We start from the raw sequence: 23,365 nt of genomic DNA on the forward strand, positions 1-23,365 counted from the left end.
GCCGTTTTCAGCCTTGTCTCGTTTGTGAGTTAAATCTTAAGGGCTATCTTACCATCTCGTTAGATCATTTTAAGAACCGTTTTTTATTTATTTGAGTGATGTATTTCCAAATTCAAATTTTAATGTTAAACATATAACAGTACAAGAAAGAAAACAAGCAAACACCACAAACAAATTACAGGTAGACATGACAGAAAAAAAACTGGCAAGCATCCATGATTTATGAGAGGTCTTACTCTTTCAGAAAATTATTTCCATACTGATTGTATGCGAGACCTGAAATTAAAGAACACTCTTGATCATCTCCATGGTTTTAATGTATAAAGGATGCGCTTATAGTCAGCTTCTAAACTCGTAGATCTCATCTCAAACATCCAACACCAGACACACTACAGATTTTATAAAGTCATGATTTTCAAAACAAAAAGGAAAACCATTTGTACAAAATAAAGTGTGTGCTTTGTTTTTACGTTGACTGTAAATCACTACACAGAACATGATGCTTATTTCCGGTTTTGCAGCTCTACTCTTGAGAAATACATAAAATTTACATTTAGTTTTTCTCATGCCTAAATGGGATCCATGGTTCAATTACAAACCTTTACTGCATGTTGTCCACCCCTCCTCTGTTTGCCCATTTCCTGTTTTGGTTACTGCAACTAAAGGCCACTAGTGCCACAAAATCAGAATAACAAACAATAAATAAAAACTAGATTAGTTAAAATAAGAATTGGGAGGTCAAGAAGCAAAGAAAAGTGGAAAAGTTATTTGCAGCAGAATAGGCGCATTTGACATTTGATAACAGCCTTTATTATCTCTAAAGATGCTCAATACCTAAAGAAAGCTATAAGCTGTCACCAAATGACTGCTTTGTGCACTGTAGGACATAAATGTAGACTGATGACAGCCACATGCGGCATCACAGAAATGAGGAAACCAGCATAACATGTCCGCTTTAAGCATGGTAAATATGGATTTATTTCTGAAGCACATTTCATTGTGTGAATGGATAGCAGTCATAAAATGCTACTCATTATAAATAGCTTCTCACGTCTCATTTGTCTGAGCTCATTGAGTGAAGGATAAATAGATCTGTCCCTCAGGGCAGAGCGAGATTAACAGTAGAGAGGAGAAAAATAGGAGAGGCAGGAATGTCTAGAAGAAAACAACAGAAGAGTGTTCTCTTATCGCTTCTTGTGCCTTATCTGAACGTGTAGCTCTCATCGTCGTACTCTAGGTCGTCCTCGTTGTCATCCCCCAGCTGTCCGTACCGAAACTTTCTGTACACCGTGCCGTCCTGGCCCATGTAAACAATGTCCTCATCGTCGTCATCATCGTCGTCATCGTCCCTTTTCCCAGAGCGACGCTTACTGATGTCGACGAGCTCAGCCTCCTGGAAGCGGCCTCCAGACGTGGAAGAGGCGGAGGAGTAGCCGCTGTATATATTGCCGCCTCCAAAGCCCCCGCCGGAACCGAGCTTTTTGTACCCGCGGGGCGGGAGGTCGGAGGGGCCGCTTTTGGAACGGGAGTGCCTGACGAGGAAAACGACACCGATGAGTCCCAGGACCAGTAGGATGGAGGCGATGATGAAGATAGTCAGGTTCCCTCTAGACTCCTCTTCCTCTTCATTCCTGAATGCCAAGTTTGTGCTGAGGATGCACTGGCCTGGGGAAAAAAAAGCAACAAATCATCTATAGATGTACTCCTGTCTTGTAAATAGAGCTATGATGATGTGTTTACTGTGGTGTGAAAAAGTGTTCGCCACCTTCCTGATTTCCAATGTTTTTTGAATGTTTGTCGCCTTTAAGCATCTTAAAACATCAAACCAATTGTACAATTAGTCAAAAAATTATACAAGTCAACACAAAATGCAGTGTTGCAATTGTAATACCCATTCTGAATAATACAATGCATACAGAAAAGAATCACATAATACCCCTCTCATCCCCAACCACACACAACCCACACAATAGAGAAGGTTTGTCATTGCAATGTGACAAAAAGGTTTAAGGACTATAATTAATTTTCCTACTGATGGAAGCAAAGTGCTCTGCATGTAAGTTAAAGCTGCATTGTCTAAATTAAGCAAAAAGATAATTAGTCATAGATACATAGATAGATGAGACCTACAGCCGAGCTTCATGTGTCGATCATTCACATCTGTTATGCAGTCATGACTCCCTGTTTTGCACTTTTTCCAACAAGCATAGGTTTCCTGTAGCTAACCTCGAGTCTCGGTGCAGTTACAACAGTCCTGCTTTGGTGTTTCCGTGTCCTTCCATTCCTCATCAAGGGGGCAACACAGCAGGCAACGCCCGCCTGCTTCCAAGATTGCCTGAGCAGAACAGGAAGTGCAGTTGAACGGACCTGGCCCCCGACACTCGTGGCAAGAGTCGTCGCAGTCTTCACACGAGGCGTCCGATTCCTGCTGAGAGACAGAGGTGGTTGAAGCAAGGTATAGCTTTTTCTTTTCCTTCATTTTTTAAAATTTTATTTTACTTTAGCTCGTATTGTCAAGCTTCCAAAACGGTCTTTAAAGATTTGAGTAACAGCTTCTCTCCATGAGTCAATTAACATGCACCGGTACCTATCAAACAGTCTCAATCAGCAACCTCACAGCAGGAGCAGGGCGATTTATTTAGAAAATGAGTCACCGCAATGAATTTCACTCTGCTGTCTGAGTCTGCTTCGGGTAGAGCGAGAAGTCTGTTTGAATCACATTATATGGTACCTGAGGCCCAAACATTAGCGATTATTTTGGTCAAGTACTAGGGGAATCTATTTTTAATTTAAAAAAGTTCATTTTAGTGAAATTAAAACCTGGAAAAGTGAGGTTACCTTTACAACAGGGTACTGGCCATTATCGCACATGGACTCACACCTTCCATCTGACAGCAGGTATCCAGGGTAGCATGAGTCACAGGACAGGGAAGCTTTTCCTGCACATACACATTCATTTAAAGGGTAAATAAGGTGATCCTCTATATTCTAGATCTTAAGAAAAATTACAGAATTCCAGCCTTTCAATGACTAATTTTGTTGATAGCCTCATCAGTTCAGTAATAACACTTCTATGTCTTCAGTTTTATACTGCAGGTGTTCAGAATGGTCAAAATACAAGTTAAAACAAGTGCAATGCACTGCAAAAGTATTCACAGACCCTGAATGTTTTCCACATTGTGGTACATTGCAATCACAAACTTTTAGCAGAAAATGATTGCCTTTTTCCAGCATTTTTTTATAAACCTTTATCTGAAAAGTGTGGAATGCATCTATACATTTTCAGCCTGTAGTGAGACCGAACTTCGTAGAAATACTTTTTGCTACTATAGCGACAAGTCTTTCTGGTTAATTCCCAATCAGCTTTGTACATCTGTTTACTTAACATTTTGTTCAGCGCAAAGTATTTGAGTATGGAAGTGAAAATATCACACTAACGAAATGTCTTTTTATTATAGGGAAAGCACATGGGAAGTTGGCTGGAGCTACACACAGGGCAATCACAGAGGTCACGTTACATTGGAAATAAGAATGGCTGGAAATTCGGTCTCTACAAAGACTTTTACCAGTAGTAGAAGCTAAATTTATTTGGGAAAAGAATAAATGTAATTTTTCTTCTTTCACAAATGTACTGCCTTATGATGGTTTCATGAAATCCCAATACTCTTCAGTTTGTGTTTGAGCACTTTTCAAAGGGTGATTTCATTGGTCAAGACACAGTAAATCTTTCCTTTTACTACACAGTATCCTTTAGGCCAGTCGGATTGTCAGGTCTGTCTTTCTCATAAAGCAAATAAATTTGTGATTGTTTGAAAATTAACCCCTTGTTAATTTCTTTATGGTGCAGCATAGATGCACAGTTTGTTTAGGAGCAAATCTTATCAGACTAGAAAAGCCAGGAAGAAATTTATTATTGTACACTGAGTTTGTTTCTCCTTGAATCCCTTTTAGTCTGTGCTAAGCGCTGAATGTTTGGGTCATACCACAAGCCTTAGCACTCCGAGGATTCGCTGACAGTTAGCAATTTGCATGCCAGTTATGCAGACTATTTTGCTGACGCTATCGCATTATGATTAGGAACTGAACTGCTCCTAATGTTGCTCACTTTTTGACAGATGCCTTTGTGCAATCATTATGATTCAATTCAACTGTCAGTGGCATAATTGTTTAAGTAATTCGCTGCCTATTTTCTGGATCATTTGTAATATTCCAAAGTGGTGCAAGCTCAGTTTCACAGGAAAATATGCAAAAACCAAGTTCTTTCATTTATGTAAATCATTGTATTTTCTCTGTGTGTGTGTGTGTGTGTGTGTGTGTGTGTGTGTGTGTGTGTGCAATCTATGACCCATTTATAGTAAAAAGGTTTTCAGTTTATCTTATAAATTTTCTTGCTGTAAGCTCACATTGTCTCAAATCTAGTTTTCTTTAAGCTCTGGACTAGTTTGATGTGCACCTCCTCTCAGTACACATCAATGCTGAAGTAGATATCATCCTCTTGGAAAATTTGGTGAGGGAAGAGCTACACATTTTTTATGGGGATTTTCCAGCCATCTCTCTGTCACTGTTAAGAAGAGCCTTAAAAGGCTTTCAAAGGATTTATGTAAATATGCGTAAATGATTTTAACAAAAAGGAAATATTTAAAAAATGATGTACAAGATATAATAAATCTTGCATATTCCATTTTAAATCAGGTGAGGAACGGACAGAAACAGGAGGCCTAAATTGCCAGTGGGAGTAATTAGTGGACCTAAGTAATTAAATGTCTTGAAGCTTTAAGGGAGCTGTGACTGGAGGAGGAGCTGAGGGAAAAGGTAAGCAAAGAGTAAGTAAAACCTTACTTTTATTGCATCTTTGAAGATGTAGATCACAAAGAACTAAACACTAAAAACCCTTTTAAAAAACCAAACTAAGTACACAGAATATTTAATGTAAAGTGATTGTAAAAAGATCAGTTTTAGTAGCTTTTTAAATGCTCGATAGAATCCAGTTGCCTCAAGCTAAAGGGGGAGAAATTTCCAGAGTCCTGGGGCGACTGCTGAGAAGGTTGTGTCGCTTTTAATTTTCAGTCTCGGCACAACCAGCAGGCCTTGGTCACATTGCACTGGAAGCCCTTTTAAATGACAACTACGATCTTAAATTGTACTCAGGAGCTGATGGGGAACCAGTGCAGCTGGATAAGTAGCAGTGTGATATGACAGATAAGGGCTGAAAACAGGGAAACGCTGTAAATGTGACCACACGTAAGATAAAGAAAGAAATATATGTTTTAATAGTAGGCTTTTAGGGCTGATATTTTTCTCAGATAGATACAATGATATTAAAAGTCAGAGAACCTAAATACAAGTTAAAAGGTACAACTTCTCAGATTGTAACAAAGGATCTTAGATCTTGTTGTAGATTTTGGGTTTGTTGTGCTTCTACTTGCAGATTACCTTGAAAGGTAACCACAAAAGGAAGAATTTGGTCAAGTTTAGATCCTTACTAAGAAACTTTTGCAGAAATACTTTTTTCAGCTTATCTTTCAGGACTTAAGTAAATGTCTTTAGAAGACTGGCGAGTCTATCAATATGTGAATGTAAAAACTAATCTGCAGACAATTTACAGTGACTAAGTGAAATTAAAAATTAAAACCTGCTAGCCTCTTTTTTGCTTCCTCCTGACTTAGCAAAGCTATTATCAGATGATAATAAAATAATTATAAGGCCAATTCTTTTAGTTTTTTTACATATGGAGTTGAAAGAATATTTCCACAACAAATCTTTCTTTTTTTTTGCATCCTTCCTGCTGTGGAGCATCTTCAGCTCAAAACCTCCAGCTGTGAAGCACATCTGCATCTCTGAAAGTCGGTAGAGATAAACTGTCCACAAATTGTCAAAGAACATACTGAGTATGATTTTGTCTCCTTTTTGATCACCAGGAGGGATGACCATTTAAAACAGAAGAAGTCAGATGAAGTGTGAGTGCAGACAGAACAACCATCCAAACGCAAAGCAGAGGAGCTAGAGTGAGAAACACAAGTGGAGAGACTTTGACCTAATTTTTTTCACCATATCTTTATGCTCTAATGCCAATTTTTGTTCTTTTGTGCTTTCAGTTGCTCTTTTTGCTTAATCTGGAAACTTTTAAGAGCCATTTTGCCCATGGTTGAATTATATTAGCTCTATGTATAAAACGAGGTGCAGACCAGTCTGTTTTATAAAAACTGAATAGTTTTGAGGTTCGAAGAAGTTAAAATTGGCCTGGTCTCTCTAAAAAAGTGGGGGAGGTTAATTTATGCCTCCAGTGGTTATAATTGGCTTTAGTCTGACAGCAATTCTTCTGTCAGCTTATGTACAAAGTTCAGTTTTAATGGTTAGGAAAAAAAACACATTCTGTTTTCTCTTTTTTACTGCATTTTTTATGTGTTTGATTCTGTAGGGAGTTCTGAATGCCCATCTCCATTAAAACCTGGGCCCAAAATAGGTATTTTAATTATTACAGAAAAGCCTCTCCTAAAAATCGGTCATGGGAATGTTTAAATGGTGGTTTTCAGGAGAGATTTTTTTTCCCTTTCTAACTTTTGCTTAAGGACAACACACTTTTCTCAAATTCAAATTGTAAATGGGTGGGTGGATGGATGAATGGATGGATGGATTGTTTAGACATGATGTATTTGTACATGAATTCTTGACAGTGGGAACCCTGTGAAAATGAAAATATTCACAGCAGTGCTTCAACAAATTAGTATGCACAACTCAGAACATTTGAGGTTCAACTGAATATGGCATATTTATATCCATTATTTACTATAAAAGTAATGAAATGGTTGTTCTAATTAACAAGAGCTTCCTGATATCAGATGTTATCTAGATTAAATTAGATAACTTCTGATCTAATTCATTTACACATTTACACTGCTAAGTCGGTAGCATAAGTGTAAAAGATAATAGAAATGACCAGATGTGTTGTCATTAATGAATATATAGTTCCACTATATCTATTATTTACTATGACATACTGCAGGGAAATTAAAAAGAGCTGCATACCAATCAAACAGTTAGATTGAGTTTTGGTTTACATTAGTGTGTCCTAATAAAACGCCCTTAACATGTGGGACTTCACTAAATTACCAATTTCCCATTTGGAGGCCACTGAGAATGATATTATATAACATAAAGTATTATAAATGTTTTTGTGTTATTACTTAACAAATAGACTTTAAAATAGATGCATGTACCTGAGCATGTTCTGCAGCCAGCATGGCAGGGTTCGCAGGTCTTGTGTGCAGGGTCGTGATGGTAACCCAGAGGACACGACGGCAGGCAGCGGCCTTCTTTTCGCAGGTAGACGAGGCCCGGAGCACAGCTCTGGCAGCCGTCCTCGCCGCCCTCAATGCACTCGCTGCAACTCGGGTCGCACTTCTCACAAATCCTTGAGACAGGGTTTCCATAGTGACTGGAGGACAGATGGCGAAAGTTATGATAGATTAGATTCAATTAAATGAAATGAGGTTAGAGCTTTCCCACGGGAAATTCCCTTTCACAGCCTCACATATAGTTAGACTCATCCAGCACAACCAAGATATGACAAGAAAAACAAATAACAGAGGGAATGCAGTCATAATGAAAATCCTCAAGTCATTGATGAGGGGTGTAGTGTTGTCCGCGCGCATCTCTGATGGTATGTAGCCTCTGTATCCTGTTTGCTTTCACTTGGGTATTTAACTGCACATCAATTTTCCGCCACATTAATTTGTCCCTCTCAGTTACTGCACTGAGCCTCATAAAGGAGCATTTAAATCCCAAACTAAATTAGAATGCATTTTAGAAACCTGTCTGGTGATCTTTTAGAGTCCAAAATGACATTTTGCGTCCGGGCTGATCATTTATTAAGAACGACGCTAATGAATGAGGGGTGCAGCATGACGGTGAGCAGGTTCGGCTACCCGTGCTGGCACGTCTCCACACACTCTTTGGCCTCTCGGAACAGGTGGGCTTTGCAGGTCAGGCAGTGGTGGCTCTGCTTTCCGACACAGGACTGACAAGAAGCATGGCACGGCTCGCATTTCGACTCCTCCTCAAAGTAGCCCGTCGGGCATTCGTCCACACAGGCGCCATCTGCACCGACACACATACACATATTGCAGAAGCACCAGACCTCTGAGAATTAACTCAAATCAAACCGGACTCACCGAGCAGGAGGTGTCCCTGATTACAGCTCAAACAGTGGGTTTTGCCTGGACCCGAACACCTGTAGCAGTATTTGTGGCAGAGATGGCATTCCCCGTCCTCGTCTGCGTACTGGTGAGGCGAACACTTGTTGGCCAAAGGGAGACAGCGGTTGTGGCTGTCCAGCGTTTGACCCGTCCTGCAGCTGGTGCAGGAACCCATGTGGGGCCCAAAACATGTGAGGCATGACGCGTCACAATCTGGGAACATGAAAAATAATAATTACTCAATCAAAGGATGTTATCAGTCCATCTGGTAACTACGACAGGGTATGTAAAGACTTCCATATAAAGGGAATTTACAGAATTAAATATTCAAAGGGTTTTAGCATTCAGTCACCTTACAAATACAAACTTCAATGTTCTTCACTGGGATTTTCTGAAAGGATTTTATGAGATTATGTTTTTTTTTATTAACAGATGTGGAATCAAAACCCAGATGAATGTGTCCAACACCAATAACATTTGGGCCGACTTCCACCTTTGCTGCACACGCAGCAAAGGTGCGTGTGCAGCAAAGCAGTGCAGAATTGTGAACTGTGAAGCAAAAGACATCACTTGCTGTTCAGAAATATATTATATAAAAAATATATTCTGAACACTTTTATTCACACTTGATTTTCTATGATATGTCTAAGTAAAATCCTGTGAAACCAATAGTCTTCTTATGTCAATGTGTGATTTAATCTTAGTATAAATACAATGGCATTAAGCCCTCAAAGGTGTGTTGCTGAATATTAATGATCAAACAGTATTATGAAGACTAAGTAACACTCCAGACAGTTAAGGGAAAAGGTTGTGGAGACATTTTAAACAGGTGCAGGTTTTAAAACAATATCTCCAATCTTTTGTTCAAAATTACAAAGAGCATGGCACTTTTCCAATACACTGGCTGACAACCTAAAGATAGTAGGGACAAGAAGAAACTAGCAACAAACTGTCACCCTAAGCACACAATCCCACAGTAAAACATGGTGATTACAGCATCATGTAGGTAGTTTTGTTTTAGCAGTGACAGGAAAAGTAAAGGGCAGATGGCTAGCAAACACCGATCAATCCTGGAAGAAAATAAGTTCATTCACATAAAATCTCTGTAAATTAAAATGGAGATTGTGATTTCGAAAGAGACAGAATTTAGAAAGGTTTAAAGAATACTTTTTCAAGGCACTGCGTACTTATTTACTACACAATTCACCTGACAATTTTTACTGGCCGTGGTTTAAATATACCCTTTGTGTGCAATATATTCTGTATCATAACAGTTTCACAGCACAGCGGTGCTTTTCCCCATCTTTCTACTGGCAGCTCCTTTCAGTAGCAACTGAAGTAGGCATTGCCTACATTTTTTTCTTTCAGGTATACACCATCCTCTGTGTTTTAAAAAAAAACAACAAGAAAAACAACCAAAAACAAAGCCAGAGCGGTGTGTCTTCCTCCAGGGAACTGTCAGTGGTATCACTATGCAGTTCCAACGTTTGACAGCTGCCTGTTAACCGTCGGAAAAGGGTTGCTATTTTAGTCTGAGCCATCGTCGAGAAACACACTCAGGCAAAGTAGAGAATATAATTGAGGATATGCATGAAGGGTGCTCTTCGGGACAGAAAACTCAGTTTCAGAGGTGACAAATGACTTTGGCATACTTTGAGTTGCAGCAAAATGTTAATTAGACGAGGAGATTTTCCTGCAAATGTATCCATTTGAAGTCCTTTCTCCTAAAAAGCCTTTTGCACAAATGCATGTCACAATGTTTTGCATTGACTTACCTATGCACTCTCCTGTAACTGCATTCCTGTACGTGTCGGAGGGGCAAGGTGCCAGGCAGCCCCCGTTGTGCAGGACGGCCTCCGGGTCGACGCAGGCATCGCAGTCGTTGCTGTCGGGGCCGTCACAGAGAGCACAGTCGGCGTGACAACGCAGACACTCCCCTGTTTCGACATCCTCAAAGAACCTCTCTGGGCACTCCGGCACACATTGGCCTTCGTGGAGAAAGTGATACTCCTCGCAGCCTGCAAAAAGAGAATGACTTTCCAAACAAATCTGGGAGCAAACATTACATGTCTGTGAAATGAAGAACAGTGTCTTAGATTTTTTAAGAGTGACAGCAAGTAGAAGAAACATCATCATCTGTCACATTTCTAATATTTGGGCATTAAGACGAAAAAAAGACATCTGTATATTTTGATTTTATGAGATAAAAATGGTCCAAAAAAAAAAGAAAAGAAATTTATGATGAACATAATCTGAAACTTTACTTTCTAGCCCCACAAAAGCTAAAGTTAAAAATGAGTTTTCACAAATTATCACCATGATCATGTTCAAATATCAATCATGTTTCCATACCTGTGCATTGTCCGAGGGGGTCACAGTCCTGACAGGCGGGTGGGCAGCGACGGCACTCTTTGCCCTGGACAATGCGTGATGGAGGACACTCCTCAACACACTGGTGATCATGCAGGAGGAGGGGCTCGTCGCAAGTCAGGCAGTGAGTGGCATTTTTCTCACAGGAAGCACAACCAGCCACACAGCTGAGACACAGCTGGCCTGCAGAATAACCCCTGCAGAGATTTAGACAGATATCAGTGGGCTGATGGTGAAAAAAAATTAAATAAATAATAAAAATCACATTGATTTTTATTATGTATTTTGGAGAAGTGCACTCAGTATATTGAAATTTTATGTAACAGACCCACGAAAGAGTGCATCTCTGTGCAGTAAAAAGGATGATACATTGTTTTCCAAAATGTTCTAAAAATGCAGCCTCCCTGAGTCAGTACTTTGTAGAACCACCTTTTTCTGCAGGCACAGTTGCAAGTCTTTTACTGTAGGTCTCTACCAGTTGTGAGGATCTGGAAATTTACATTTTTGCTCATGTTTTTTTTTTTTTTCTTCTGTAAAATACCTAAAGCTTAGTCAGATCAGTTTGACAGAGTGTCCGTGAACAGTAATATTTAAGCTGCCACAGATTCTCAGCTGGATTCAGGTCTAGACTATTCTAACACATTAATATATATATATATATATATATATATATATATATATATATATATATATATATATATATATATATATATATATAGATTCAAATCATTCTGCTGTGGTCTTTAGTTTAGTTTGTGTCTTGATGAACATGGTCAACCATGACTTTCTTCTGGGCACCACACCACAAAGATTTGGTATGTCAGAAACAAATCTGACCAAACACACTTGCAGTCTGGATCTTTACATGTTTTTCAGCGCAACCATGAAACTCTTGGCTATTTCTATAGTTACTGATCTCCCCTTTTGTGTCTTGGTTGGTTTGAAGTTCTGCCACACGACACCTTGAAATGTTTAAAGAATTGGATGTTGCTTTATGACACAATTCTGCTTTTTACATCTCTTCAAATTTGCTTCTGTGTTCTTTTGTCTTTGTAATTTGCTGTTGTTGTTCCCTAAAAAAAAGCCTCTGATTACTTCACAGAACAGCTGGATCTATAAGTAAATTAGGTGACTGCTGAAAGTAATTTAATGTACTGGATTTTTTTTTAGCTGTATTGGAATAAAGGGGATTCACAGGTTTCCTTGTTTATGCATTGAAATGGTGTGAAGTCTTGATAAAAGTCAATGAAGTCTGTAATGATAACGACACAAAAATGCGTTTGAGTACTTCTACAAGGCAATTTATATTCTGACTGTGTTTATTATCCTACATCAGCAAAATTATATCCTTTCAGCATCATCCTTAACTCAATGAAAATGCCTGGAAAATAACATGTGTTGAGGAGAATGAAGCTACACCCATAAATTGTTGTGTTTTGGTTTCATTTATTATACAATTTGTCTTCTATTGCATATGAAAAGATCAAAGAATCTGTCTTAAGTGCTCCTGGGCTACACAAGCAAATGGACATGCACCATTTACTCCCACAGCTCGTCAATGAAGAAGACAACTAATAATTTATCCAGACAAATACGAGCCTGACTGTGTGTGGAAATTTGGTAGAATTTGAATATGATAAGAGCTGCATGTCTAAACTAGACCTGTCAGTGCTAATGGAGCGCTGGGAACTATGTCTATGTCTGGGAACATCACACTTTAATGACCAATGAAGATAACATAAGAAAAAAATAACAAATATGTCTGCACATATGTGAATTAAAAATTGATAATACTGCAAATACACCATATTATGTCCTGAAAACTTACATTTTTACAAACGGTTAAACATCAGCTGTCAAGAAGAGCTAAAGCAATTGTGAGCACAGTTAAATGAGCCAGAAATTAAACTGAAACAGGACATATTCCTGACCTGACACACTCTGTAACACACTGTCCGTTCTGCAGGAACAACGGAGCCCTGCGCGAGCTCTGACAGCGGCTGCAGCGCCGAGCATCGACGCACAGCGAGCAGCCCTGAGGGCAGGCCTCACACACTCCGCTTAGTTGGCTGGCGAAGAAACCCGCAGAACACTTCGACACACATGTCTGCTGCATGGTCAGAAATCTCCCTGCAGCAAAAAGAGCTGGATGTAACCTGTTGCAACAGTTAAAATATAAACCTGCAGACGCGGCTCTGAGAGGTGATTGACAGACCTTGCCCACATTTTGTGCACTGGTTTTTCTCTGGTCCGGAACAGAATTCACAGGATGGGTGACAGTCTTCGCATAACCCATGATCTGAAGGGAAAACAAAGCAGGGGCTATGAGGGTACACTCGTGAAAACTTTTGTTAGAAAAGAAGAGGAAGCCGAGTCTTGATCCAGGACCGGCAGAGTAACTTAATGTGGCTTTATCAAAATGATAATCAACAGAAAAGAAACTGCAAAGCAAAGACACAATTTAGGCATGAAACAGCAGGTTGTCATGTTTATAACATCTTAGATAAATTTTAAACAATGACAAACTCAACTACTATGTGTTCAGGCAAGACCTTCTGTAGCTTTATGTTAAAGATACAGCTTTCAATAGGTAAAAGGTCTACTACGCTGTTGAAAATAAGTTTTTCCAAGTCAACTTTCCAACCTTACTTTCAGTAAGGTGTTGAAAGTACCTCAGTTAAGCACGGAGTTCATATCAGGCACAAGATGACACCTTCCACATTGGTAAAGTACATGAATGCAAAGCATCAGACAAACTTCATTTTTTGAGATTACTATGGTAGAGGAAAGTTCATTATTCACAGAAAACCTTGGGCTATAAAATGCATTCATACATATACGTTTTTATGGAGTAGAATCCAACACAATACACTTTCATCAATTTCAAAAGGAAGTCTTGGATGCAGAAGTTTGAATTTATCGCTGATTTTTGGAAATCCAAGCACAGTCACCCCTACACACACAACGTGTCTTGAGTGAATGAGGTTAAAATTTCCCTCACTAGTTTCAGCTTGACCGCACTCTTTGAAGTCTCTTGGCATAAATATGATTGGACCTGACCACTATTCTTATCAGAATTGGTGGAGTTCAGTACAATTTTGTGCGTTCCTGGTTCCTAACTTGCATTTAAAGATAGTCCCTAAATATCGGGGTTGAGAATAGTCCCATTCTAGTGTATTTTATCCATTCAGGAACACTCAACTCTCATGCTTTGGACTCTATTGTGATTTAGGAGATAAATATGTTGCATTTAGAGTTGTTGTTAGCTTCCTTTCCATCGCTTCCTGTTTTGTGTTGGATAGGCTGGCCTTTTCTTTTCTGTGTTTTCTTTACTTCCTGTTTTCTTCTCTAATATGTGTTATTTTATTCTCTTTGTCTTTGTTCTCTAATTGCACTCTCAGCTGCTTCCACAGCTCATTTATCTCATCTGTTTCTTGTTCCACTCATCATATCTCTTTGGTGTATTCCACATTGGTTCTTAAGTGACAGCTGGTTCATTTGCTCCATAATGCTCTAGTCTGTCATCGCCTTCCCTCCATGTTCCTGGCTTGTATTTGGATTAATTTAGCTTTATGACCTTATTCTTATGTTTATGGATATGGATATTTGGACCTTGGACTTTGTTTTCTTTTTGTATTATGAAGCATCTTTGTGTTTTTGCTCTACCTCTGCCATAATTTTGGCTGATTTTTTTGTTCTCTACACCCCACTGCTTCTTTTGTAGTTCACTGTGTCCAAGTGTGAAATGCTGAGCTGAGATGAAGTCGGAGAATTCAGAAGTCGTTCTCCTGCATAGTTCCAGCTACTTGTATCGCTGGAACCAAATACCATATCATGATGCTACCACTACCATGCTTGAAAGACTGCTACCCTCCAAGGATACCTTTCATTACTGTAGCCAAATGATAAAATTTATCACAGTTTTTTTAAAGAGGATTTTTATTTTGCAACAAGAAATTTGCTAATTTAGAAGAAGTATTAAAATAAATGAAATAAAATAAGAAGACATTCATTGCCATGGTGAGGGTAAGTAAACTTTTTTTTTATCAGAACTGTATTTTTAACCTTTAAGTTACCTGTGCAGTTTTGTCAGAGTTATCAAAGCTCTTATAATTAAGAGTACCCGTCTCACACTAATTTTCTTGTTGTTTCCTAGTTCTCCACGGAGGGAACAAAATGTTATAAAGTCTATCTGTTTGACATTTGTTCTGTTTTGAGTCCGTACGGTGGTAGAGGGTTCAGGGACGGTGGCACACAGACCAATTACCCTCCACTATTTCATTCCTGCCCCTCTGAAAGTGGCCAAATCCCTGCTTCATTAAGAGCAGACAGTCGGATTAGCGGAATATAAGTTATTAGTCTCACCGTTGAGAAAGGTCCTAATGGGACAGACCTCGCGTTCCGGCACGCACTCCTCGTTTGCAAGCGTCCTCCCCTCTTCACACGACAGGCAGTCTTTGTTCTCCGGGCCGCTACACGTGGCGCAGTCTGGGTGACACTCTTCACACTCGTTAAGGTCTTCATTGCCGTAGAAACCATCGGGACACACCGAGACACACTTCCCCTCTGTCAAGAGAGGGTGAGAAGATTGTACTTTGTGATACAAGAGCTGGATATAACCCATTCCAAAAAAATTAAATAAAATAAAAATTTTGGATTTTTTGGGATGCTTCCAGTCAAAAAAAAACAACAAAAAAAAGAACTGCATTTAGGATTTTTTAGAATTGAGAGTGCCATGCAAAAGTACTCAATTTTTACATAATTGTCATATTTTAATCATAAATTTCAATGTGTTTTGTAGGGATTTGAAAATCCCTACAAAAAATAGAAAGTAATTGTGGACTGGAAGAAAAAAACTACACAATTTTCAAAGCAAAGCAAATAAAAAAATATTGCAAAGAAGGAACAGTCTTTAAAAAACCCCCCGGAAACTAAACATAATGATTGGTAGACTTGAACAACTATGATATTAATATCTAATTTAAAAGACACTGAAATGACATTTAACAGTCTAATTCAATTTTCAACACTGCAGTGAAGCTGTATTTGTTTGAATAAGAATATTTATTTTTCCTGTTTTGTTAATTATTGTCAAACAGATTTATATGTGTGATGAAAGCGTCTGCTAATCTCCCACAGCACAACATCAAGTTTACATAAGAAAATATCAGAGAGGAAAGACTTATATATCGATAAATAAACAAAACCAGGGATCTTTTCTCCACAATGGAATTCAAGCATCTCATTTAGAACGGTGATGACCTTCTGTGCTTTAAAATGTATCATATTCTGACTAGGACTTATGGTTCAACAGAATGATTTTTTTATATTAATATATAAACAGTAAATTGTAAGCCACCCAGAAGTTAAAAAAATATATTAATTCCATGTTCATTCTGCTGTCCTTGTGAAATTCTTCCAGCAGCTCTGAGGGCATTTGAAATGTTAATTACGTCTCCAAACTTTTTTTAATCTGTGTTCCAGAAATGTCCCACTCCGTCCTCATCACATAACAAAGATACCACAGAGGACGAAGCGCTCTTCCTCAATGTAAAACGCTACTTACGAAACATCTCACTTAGTTGCCCTGCCCAGGAAAACACAAAGCTTCCAGGCAAAATGAAGAATTTATAGTATGCTGATTATTGCTGTTATTTGTGACATGACGCGTCAACAAAATGTAAATAATAAATTAAATACAAACAGTAAAGAGTTCCAAGTCAGTGAAGTAAACGTGAGCCATGAGAACCTCAGCTTAAGGTCATGAAAAAATTGCAACAATGAACTAATTTTGGATGCACAGCCAGAAAAAACCAGAAACAACACTGGAATGATGTCAGCCTGTGGGATTAACAATCAAAATGTTTTGGAATATGTGTCACAATTATAGAAATTAATTAAAACAGAAAACATAAGGAGAAAGTTAAAACAGATAGGAAACAGGATTGACCCCATTTGAAAATGATAAGGAAATGATCAGAGACACATCTTCATGAAAGGCAACTTTATTTATGTAGCACCTTTCAGCTGGAGACAACCCAAAGTGGCTGCTAAATATTATCTGGGGAAACTGTAGCCAAAAATGTGTAGATGCTCAACATAGTAATTTATCACAAAATGTATTTTGTTCAGAGTTAAAATATGCATAATAATATTAGCCTATAGTCCAGTGTGATTTAATGAAATGGAACATTTATCATTGGTAGGTAACCCAGCAAAGTAAAATTATTAAAATTCAAGATGCCACTTTGAAAAGGAACTCTTTATTTTACATAAATATAGGGTCTTACTGTGGGCATAATTGTGTATTTGTAGAAAGAGAATATCTTATAAAACACTTAAGAAACATTTCCAGCAGTCTTTCTTTGACATTCATTTTGCCACCATGATGGAAACTATAACACTGTGGGCGTCTCCACCAAGTTGAAAATCTCTAAGTAGGGAAAGAGTGCATCTATTTTTGTTAAAATTGTTACTCCCTTCCTTGTAGTCTGCTGTGCTTTATCTAAATGTTTGTAACTACACATACATCCTCTGTGCACCTTTGCATATGGTATAAACAATCATGATGGACAAATATTGGATTTTTGTCTGGTGCACCTGTTTCTTGTTGATTTGGGTGAAAGTTACAGGTCAATATTTGATGAAAAAACAAAATGATGGCCACTGGTTTCAGTCTTCTTGTTGAAACCACCAGATTTTTTTTGTTTCTTTTTTAAATCTCATATTTTATAAAGATTACAACCCTATGCTCACAACTAAGATGTGGTGCAAGAAAAACAAGCAAAGATTCATTCTCACACTTAGGAGTGGGAATGAGATGTTTTTTTTCCACATACTTTTTCTCATGGCAAAGCCTAGTATTATTCTACATCTTTTCTATTATAAGCCTTACCTGATAATAAAAGGTCCGTCTCACACCAGTAGCACTCGTGTTCATCACAGCTCATGCAGTTGTCTTCACATGGAGCGCAGGTCATCTCCTCCTCCACGCTGTATGTCTTTGCCGGGCAGTTTTTGTAGCAGCCATCCTGAAAGCTGATATTAAAAGCAACAGTCAATACATGCAGTCATGAGAACATAGAAACCCACTCAGCTCTCACAGCCGAAAATAAGCCTTTTTCGGTCAGGTAAAGAGGCGAAATGAAAGGTAGACTAAAGAAGAGAGGTGAGATCACACGCGGCAACAGCGAGGCACACTGCCTTACTTGTAAAAGCCCTCAATGCAGGACAGACAGTGCCTGGGGTTATCTGTTGAAAGCACAGAAAAAACTCAGCCCTCTTTATTATATAGGAATCGTATGAAATGAAACCCTGTGCACTTGGGTCTGCATAGATTGACACGGCAGCTTCATCTTTTGTAGGTTTTCATTTCTAGAAAAAAAAAAAACATGACCATTGCTACTGAACTGTGACTTACACAGAACACACTTCCTGCAGCCTTCCTCGCAGGGCATGCATTCTTCGTAATCTGGATCCTCCACCTCCCCTGAGAGCACAGGCAGCAGACAAAGTGACAGGAAGCGAAAAAAAACAAAAAACAATCAGAGCAGAAGGCTTAGAAAGAACTGAGGGGTGGACACTACGTGATCCAAGGTCACAGATTAGACGTCTAGAGATCTGCCTCATAAATAATGGAGTGACCTTCTCTACCTTCTCCACACTCCAGCTTCACACACCGCCCATCAGACACGTAGAACGAGGAGTTGCACTGCAAGCAGTGGTTTGGGCTGGAGCAGAGCCGACAGTTTTCCGAACAGGGCTGGCAGGTTTTCTTACTTGTGTGGTAAAAGGTCTCAGGACAGGCGTCCAGACACTGACCTTGATGAAGATAACGTTCCACTCCAAATTTATCTAAAAAAAAAAAAAACATAAAAAAATACATTAGTGAATGACATGTTGATTTAATTAAATCCCCCCCACCTCCAGTCATATTTGGTGTCTTACATGTTTGATCAATCAGAACAGCTAAGTATGAATTTGGAGTGAACCCTTCCTCTAACGCACAGGTGCCAAACTCAAGGCCCGCTGGCCAAATATGGCCAACCGTATCTTTTTATGTGGTCCTCTAGACTCCAAATCAATAAGTCCTTCCAGTTTTTCACAAATCTGCAAAATTCACACACAATCAACAAATGTCCTTTTTTCTCTGATTTTACTACAAATTTTCTCACAACTGGTTAAAAACATTGAATCCCTAACTGATACGGCGAGTGATAAAGAGTCACATTTATCATCATACATTACCGCAAATATTGTCAAAATTCCTTACAAACATTTCTAAATGGTCACCATCTGTAGTTATGATTGCAAAAAAGAAAACTAAAACAATCACAAAATCCCAGAGGAACAGCTATTTATTAATATTTTCACAGTTGAATTGGTTTCTTCAATATATTCTGGCACAACCGGCCCTTTAAGAACGTTCCGATTTTTGATATGGCCCAAAATGAAAATGAGTTTGACACCCCTGCTCTAAGGAGACAATTGGAATCTAACTGTGCCAGCAAAGGCTAAAGCAAATACTACAGAGAGGCCAATTCAATTTGTCAGCCATCTTCAGCACACATGCTGACACAGAATGGTTTTCTTGTCTTGTCTCCTACCTGTGTCACAGCTGGTACAGTTGGCAGGCCCTGCATCTATACATGTGGCACATGTGTGGTCACACAGGTGACACTGTCCACCTGAGCGGTACTTGCCCTTTGCACATTCCACCACGCAGAGCCCCTCTTCCAAAGCTCTGTAGCCAACGAAGGGCAAAAACAACAAAGACAAATCAACACATATAAATTATGTCTTTGTTAATGAGCTGAGCTCATTTACCTCCCAGCATGCACCATATGGAACATTTACACAGATGTAACTGAGTGCGTTAAGAAAGATGAGGAAGAAAAAGACATCAACATAATATCTGAAATGAAAGGTAACATGAGGTAATTATTTGATGTTTAAGTAACCTGTTGATATCCAATAACGTTCACTGATTCTGATTATATGAACAATATGATGACCACTAATACATGTTTTCATAATAATTAGCTGTAATTTCAGGTTACAGTGTTTAAAGCTGATGCAGTTTTAAGTATTTGGAAGTATATTTGTGGTTTATTTGAAATTTGTATCTACGTCTAAGATAAAGTAGGTGGAGGGATTCATTTCCCCTTTGACCCTGAATCTAAATCAGCCAAGTGCAACTCACCGTGAAGAGCTGCAGCTGATGCAGTCCTCTCTTCGCGGCCCTGTGCACTTCAGACACGTTGCATCGCATGCGCGACACGCCCCATCACTGTCCTGATACTCTCCTGACAGACAGCAACAGAAGCATGCTGACTCATAAATGAATAGACGTCTGAGGCAGAGAGGAAGGCTTAATGTCAGATGCAGAACAGAGAGGGAGGCACGTAGGACCAAATGGCTCCACATTTAAACAAATATTTAAAAGGCGCCACACTTTGCATAATCTCAGTGGTGTTTGCAAATGTGTTAAATTAACTGGACTGTATTATTATTATTATTATTATTATTATTATTATTATTATTATTTTGCCTTAAAAACATCAGAAAACCAAGGGGGGAAAATACAACAAGGTTTATTTTCCAGGAGCATTGAGGCCAACATGTAATAGAGGAGGGAGATGGTTGACTGACCATCTGTGCACCCCGTGTTGACAACACACACTCCCTCCTGGAGGCGGTGACCGCTGGAACAGCTGCTGCAGTTCTGCCGACTCGGCCCGGCACAGGTGAGACAGCTGGAGTCGCACCTGAGGAGAACAGCACAGAAATTCAACACAAAATGCAGGGAAATAAGCTTCCCACACTCCGTTCAGGCGCGCAACAACAACACACTCGGAGCACCAAAGCAGGCGAGCCAACCACCAGATTAAGGCCTGCCGTCAGCCAATAAACAAACCACCCACACCTGAACACACACCAGCAAGCTCACCTCCTACATATCCCGTGGCCATCCGCTATCTCTGGGCTTGGCTCTGTGGCGTAGAAGCCAGCGCTGCAGAAGGACACACACCTCCACTCCTCCATCAAGAAACCTTTTGCACAACGGCTGCACGCCTCAACACCTGCCGCTGATGCCGCAAGAGGGAAAAAATTGCTCTTAAGTTGACTAATTTGTCAAGTATTTTTAAAAATGCTGTTAATTTTGACACGGATTGCGTCTGTAAGCCTTGACCCCGTTCTCACCTGCGCAGGTAGCGCAGGCCTTGTGACAGGGCCTGCATTCGTCTTCCTGCGCGTCGTGGTAGAAGCCGTCATCGCAGCTCCGTTGGCACCGGTACCCCTGCAGACTGGAGAGGGTGTAGAGAGCATGTGGCACCGTGACACACTCAGCCAGTCATGTGACACCACAAAACGTGAGTCATCGCCTTCATATTCGCAGGTTCGCTCCTCCAACCCACAGCACGCCGCCACAAGTCCTCACCAAACTGAGTCAGTGAACGCCGCATTCCGGAAACTTCTAACTACGCAATATGTTGTTTTTTGTTTATTTGTTTTTCAGACAGCTTTATGCTTTCCAGTATTGATTATGCAAAATCCAAAATTACTTTCTCTCATTTGGGTAACAGGCGAGCGACAGAGTTATAAAGTAGCTACTGTAGCCTGGAGCATTTACACAGGGAACATCAGTATTCTCATCGGCGGCAGCCGTGTTTACCGAGGAGTTAATTCAAGCATCATCAGAGAATTTGTTTCACCTTGTGCCTGGTTTGCATTCTGTGCAGATGCTGTATGAGGTGCACTTCAAGCAGTTTTCACTGCATTTCTTGCACAGATCTGTGTCTGTGGGGAAAAAATACAAACAAACAATAGACATCAGAACCAGAAATCAACCCATACTCGCATACACCTCTCAACCACAGTTACAGCAGCTGACAGCTTATTAGCATGCTTCATTTCTGCTGAATGAATAAGGAAGCCTGAAAAGTTCAGCCAATGACGTCCTTTGTAAATATTCCGAAAGGCAAGGAAAACAAAAAGAAACTTTTGAAGGACACGTCAAAAGTCCAACCGTGGTCCAGGTAATAGTTATCTCCACAGGAGGCTGTGCAGGTATCGGTTCCCTCTGTCAGGTGATGACCAGGAACACAAGAGGTGCACTGGTTGCTGCGACTCCCGCTGCAGCTCGCACAAGAGGAGTAGCACCTCTTGCAGCGCCGACGGTCACCCCAGAACCCTTGGGGACACTCTGAGACACACAACCTGATGGACAAACATGAAGATAAGAAGACTCACGACAAGAAATGCACTAGAAAAAAAGCAATACTCGAGGGCATTCAATATCAGCCAAGCTGGTTTGTTGACCATCAGTAATGGCTTAACTGTAACACTAGCACTTTTTTTTTCTTTTTGCAATAAATCAGAGCAAAAACGTTTGATTAACATAGAATTGAAGATCGTTTTTGTTAGATATTATTCTTGTTTGTTGCATGCAGTCAGAGATGTTGTCAAGACTCTGGGTTTTGGGTTGGTTTTGCTTTTCATTTTATTTAGCTTTATGTTTTAGTTCACTTTAGTTTAGCCCTTCATGGTCCTTTTGATGTCATTATTTGAGGTATTTAGTGTAATTAGAAGTGTGTTATTACTTTCCTTATTTTCAGTCCTTTATAGTGTTCCTAGTTAGATTTATTCTTTAGTTACCTTAGGTTCTGTCCTTGTTTGCCTGAGTCCATGTCAAACCTTCTTTAATGACTATAGTTTAATTCTATTTTGTTCTTCTAGTTATTTCTTATTTCAGCCTCCCTGCAGTGTTTCTAGTAATGTTTATTTCTTAATTTCATCACCCTAGGTTCAGTTATTCTTCCATGTCCGAGTCTATGTATATCTTCCTTTAGTAATTCTAGTTAGGTTATTTCTTAAGTACTTCTAGCTCTTATTTTGTCACTTTAGGTTCAGTTAGTCTTTCTTTAGCAATTCTAGTTAGGCTATTTCTTTTAGATCTTCTAGTTTCTCTAGCTCTATGTTCCTTAGTTCTTATTGTTGTTAGGTCAGCCTTGTTTCTATTTAGGTTCGGTTATGGTTTCCCTCATATCTTTCTCTCCTAGTTCATCAGGTTTTCTTTTCTCTTAGTGTCTTTTGTATTAGTAGTAGTTTTCAGTTCCCTGTTTCCTCCCTTTTGTGTTCCCAGCAGACCTCCTTAGTTTCCCTGTGCCACCTTCTCCCCGCTCCTGTGCCAACTACTCACACCTGCAATCACTCTTCTGATGTAGCTAGGCCATTGTTCCAATTACTATTTCCCAGTAGTTAAGCTCCTCTTTTTCAGTCCCAACTCGCCAGTCCGTCTTGTTACCTTGTTCACCACGTTGCCAGTCATCACCTTTGTTATCCCTCGTGTCTCCTGTTTCATTGTGATTTGGATTTCCTTGTTTTCCCTGGATTTTGGATTTTGTTAGTTTATTTTCTTCTTTAAAATAACATTAAAATAAACTACGTCTACTGCCTGCTGCGATTGGGAACACTCCTACACACATCATCACAGATGTCCTCTAATCAGCCTGCTCAAGTCAAAAGCTTTGATGATGAAGCACAAGTTAGGTATCAAGTCTTTTGCAAAAAAATAATCTTCAAATAGGTTGTTGAAAGTCAAATTCAAGACCAAAGTCTTAGAGGCAAGTACAAATCCTCAAGACATTAACCACAAGTACAAGTCAAATTTCAAATGTTTTCAGCGCTGAGACCAAGCTAAGTCTTAAAAACTTTTGCCTCAAGTGCATGTGACTGAAACTTGCTTTTCAAACAAATCTTCTGCCTAAAACAATTTTTTTAATGTTGTTTATTTATAT

The 23,365-nt window shown here is 39.4% G+C and overlaps 1 protein-coding gene across 1 annotated transcript in view; it reads right to left on the minus strand.

Annotated features, from left to right (window-relative positions):
* Nucleotides 1-78: 78 nt before the first annotated feature.
* Nucleotides 79-23,365, minus strand: part of LOC102223283 (proprotein convertase subtilisin/kexin type 5-like) — a 33,241-nt gene continuing 9,954 nt past the window's right edge. Inside the window, exons 16-37 of the mRNA XM_023338278.1 lie at nucleotides 21,595-21,785; nucleotides 21,281-21,365; nucleotides 20,769-20,872; nucleotides 20,515-20,653; nucleotides 20,217-20,332; nucleotides 19,768-19,870; nucleotides 19,172-19,308; nucleotides 18,219-18,419; nucleotides 17,986-18,054; nucleotides 17,774-17,816; nucleotides 17,461-17,603; nucleotides 14,931-15,131; nucleotides 12,781-12,864; nucleotides 12,497-12,695; nucleotides 10,548-10,762; nucleotides 9,971-10,213; nucleotides 8,172-8,408; nucleotides 7,926-8,097; nucleotides 7,218-7,435; nucleotides 2,839-2,939; nucleotides 2,227-2,425; nucleotides 79-1,665 (exon numbers count right to left, since the gene is read on the minus strand). Of these exons, the coding sequence (XP_023194046.1) occupies nucleotides 1,202-1,665; nucleotides 2,227-2,425; nucleotides 2,839-2,939; nucleotides 7,218-7,435; nucleotides 7,926-8,097; nucleotides 8,172-8,408; nucleotides 9,971-10,213; nucleotides 10,548-10,762; nucleotides 12,497-12,695; nucleotides 12,781-12,864; nucleotides 14,931-15,131; nucleotides 17,461-17,603; nucleotides 17,774-17,816; nucleotides 17,986-18,054; nucleotides 18,219-18,419; nucleotides 19,172-19,308; nucleotides 19,768-19,870; nucleotides 20,217-20,332; nucleotides 20,515-20,653; nucleotides 20,769-20,872; nucleotides 21,281-21,365; nucleotides 21,595-21,785 (3,664 nt within the window). The 3' untranslated portion in view covers nucleotides 79-1,201. The remainder of the gene's footprint in view (nucleotides 1,666-2,226; nucleotides 2,426-2,838; nucleotides 2,940-7,217; nucleotides 7,436-7,925; nucleotides 8,098-8,171; nucleotides 8,409-9,970; nucleotides 10,214-10,547; nucleotides 10,763-12,496; nucleotides 12,696-12,780; nucleotides 12,865-14,930; nucleotides 15,132-17,460; nucleotides 17,604-17,773; nucleotides 17,817-17,985; nucleotides 18,055-18,218; nucleotides 18,420-19,171; nucleotides 19,309-19,767; nucleotides 19,871-20,216; nucleotides 20,333-20,514; nucleotides 20,654-20,768; nucleotides 20,873-21,280; nucleotides 21,366-21,594; nucleotides 21,786-23,365) is intronic.

The sequence above is a fragment of the Xiphophorus maculatus genome, chromosome 8 (genome assembly GCF_002775205.1).
Source record: "Xiphophorus maculatus strain JP 163 A chromosome 8, X_maculatus-5.0-male, whole genome shotgun sequence".
Taxonomy (NCBI): Eukaryota; Metazoa; Chordata; class Actinopteri; order Cyprinodontiformes; family Poeciliidae; genus Xiphophorus; species Xiphophorus maculatus.